This window comes from Limulus polyphemus, unplaced genomic scaffold (assembly GCF_000517525.1).
Source record: "Limulus polyphemus unplaced genomic scaffold, Limulus_polyphemus-2.1.2 Scaffold5850, whole genome shotgun sequence".
NCBI classification, from domain to species: Eukaryota; Metazoa; Arthropoda; class Merostomata; order Xiphosura; family Limulidae; genus Limulus; species Limulus polyphemus.
The window spans coordinates 21,552-23,771 of record NW_013671460.1 but is presented as its reverse complement, the minus strand read 5'-3'; the positions used below and the strand labels follow the sequence as shown (position 1 = coordinate 23,771).

At 29.5% G+C, this 2,220-nt stretch overlaps 1 protein-coding gene across 1 annotated transcript in view; it reads left to right on the top strand.

Moving 5' to 3' along the window:
* The window catches only part of LOC106473053 (sorting nexin-25-like), a 38,127-nt gene that overhangs the window by 30,368 nt on the left and 5,539 nt on the right, over positions 1 to 2,220 (top strand). Inside the window, exon 20 of the mRNA XM_022401572.1 lies at positions 979 to 1,119. Within this exon, the coding sequence (XP_022257280.1) occupies positions 979 to 1,119 (141 nt within the window). The remainder of the gene's footprint in view (positions 1 to 978; positions 1,120 to 2,220) is intronic.

Sequence of the window (2,220 nt, the reverse complement as noted above, 5' to 3'; positions counted from 1 at the left end):
CTGTTATTAGTGACAAGATAATCTATCAAAGTTTTATACAACTGTTATTAATGACAAAATAATCTATTGAAGTTTTATACAACTGTTATTAGTGACAAGATAATCTATCGAAGTTTTATACAACTGTTATTAGTAATAAGATAATCTATCGAAGTTTTATACAACTGTTATTAGTGACAAGATAATCTATCAAAGTTTTATACAACTGTTATTAATGACAAAATAATCTATTGAAGTTTTATACAACTGTTATTAGTGACAAGATAATCTATCGAGGTTTTATACAACTGTTATTATTGGCAAGATAATCTATCGAAGTTTTATACAACTGTTATTAGTGACAAGATAATCTAATAACAGTTGTATAAAACTTCAATGTATGATGTAGACGGGTAAGTAAATAATGATGTATTACATCCCCTGTATGATGTAGACGGGTAAGTAAATAATGATGTATTACATCCCCTGTATGATGTAGACAGGTAAGTACATATTGATGTATTACATACCCTGTATGATGTAGACGGGTAAGTAAATAATGATGTATTACATCCCCTGTATGATGTAGACAGGTAAGTAAATAATGATGTATTACATACCCTTTATGATGTAGACAGGTAAGTAAATATTGATGTATTACATACCCTGTTATTAAAGCAGTGTTAAAAGTACAAACTTCAAAGATACAGAAATGAATAAAAACCCTATAACCCGAGCACTTTCGAAAAGGTGGACCTTTCTACTTCAGGGGCAAACTGGGAATCAGTTTATAACATCAAACTGAATTATTATTTTTTTCACACTGATAGATTAGAAGATTCAAGTGACTAAATACAAATGAATTAAAATCTAAACAGTATTTAATATATATTAGATGCTCACAATAAGCCTACATTTTCAGAACTCTGAATAAGTCTTTTTTTTACATACAAGATTCGTTTACTTATTACTTGGAAGTTAAATTTCTTTTCATTGCAGTAAAGAAGACAAGAAAGATTCTATTGCAGAACCACTGTATCTTTTAGTTGGAGAGGTTTTTGAGCTTCGTGGGGTCTTCAACTGGTTCAGACGTTCTTTGATCGCTTTTGTACAAATAACTTCCGGAAAAACAATCAACAGGTAACGTTAATATCATACTTTTTTTTAAGTGTTTGAGGAATAATAGGCTAAAGGTGTCACTCACATCCTCCCTTTTTTTCTTCTGTCAGTGTATAAATATTTAACATAAACTTTATAAATAGTATTTAATTTGTGCTTACAAAATAATGTGATTTTCAAAATTTTGCTGTGGGATGTTATTTTGGAAAATTTTTTAAGTAATTAATTCCTGTTTTTGTTGTTGAAAAGAAAGTTACACTTTACATGTCAGTTGGTTTTAAATGCCTCTTTCACCAGTATACAATGTAGGTGTCTCTGCTACAGCTTTTTTTTTTCTAATTAAGTTCAAGAATGGTGGTCTCACATTTGTTAAGTATTAGCTATTTTATAAGGTGGATGATCATTAAGGATGTACATAAGATTTCATATTTAACAGCAGAGATTGAGAGAGAAATCTTTACGTAATAGAGTTTTTCTTTAGGAGATGTGTCTTTTGCATTGTTGAAGGTAATATTTTCGGTATTATTAGTTCAGGTACTAGAAAAACTGAATCCAAGTGATGAAAGTGTTGCTATCGTAATAGATGCAAATTTTTTTATAGCTACTTGTGTGAAATGTATTCTATTCCTGGGCTTGAAGAAAACATTGAATACACAATTATACCTTTTATTTGTCCATAAACCTTGCTATTTCAATTAGGTTTGTATGGTTATTACTAGAAATATATTATCTTGTCACTAATAACAGTTGTATAAAACTTCAATAGATTATCTTGTCACTAATAACAGGTGTATAAAACTTCAATAGATTATCTTGTCACTAAGGGTATGTAATACATCAATATGTACTTACCTGTCTACATCATACAGACGATGTAATACATCAATATTTACTTACCTGTCTACATCATACAGACGATGTAATACATCAATATTTACTTACCTGTCTACATCATACAAGGGATGTAATACATCATTATTTACTTACCTGTCTACATCATACAGGGGATGTAATACATCAATGTGTACTTACCTGTCTACATCATACAGACGATGTAATACATCAATATTTACTTACCTGTCTACATCATACAGACGATGTAATACATCAATATTTACTTAC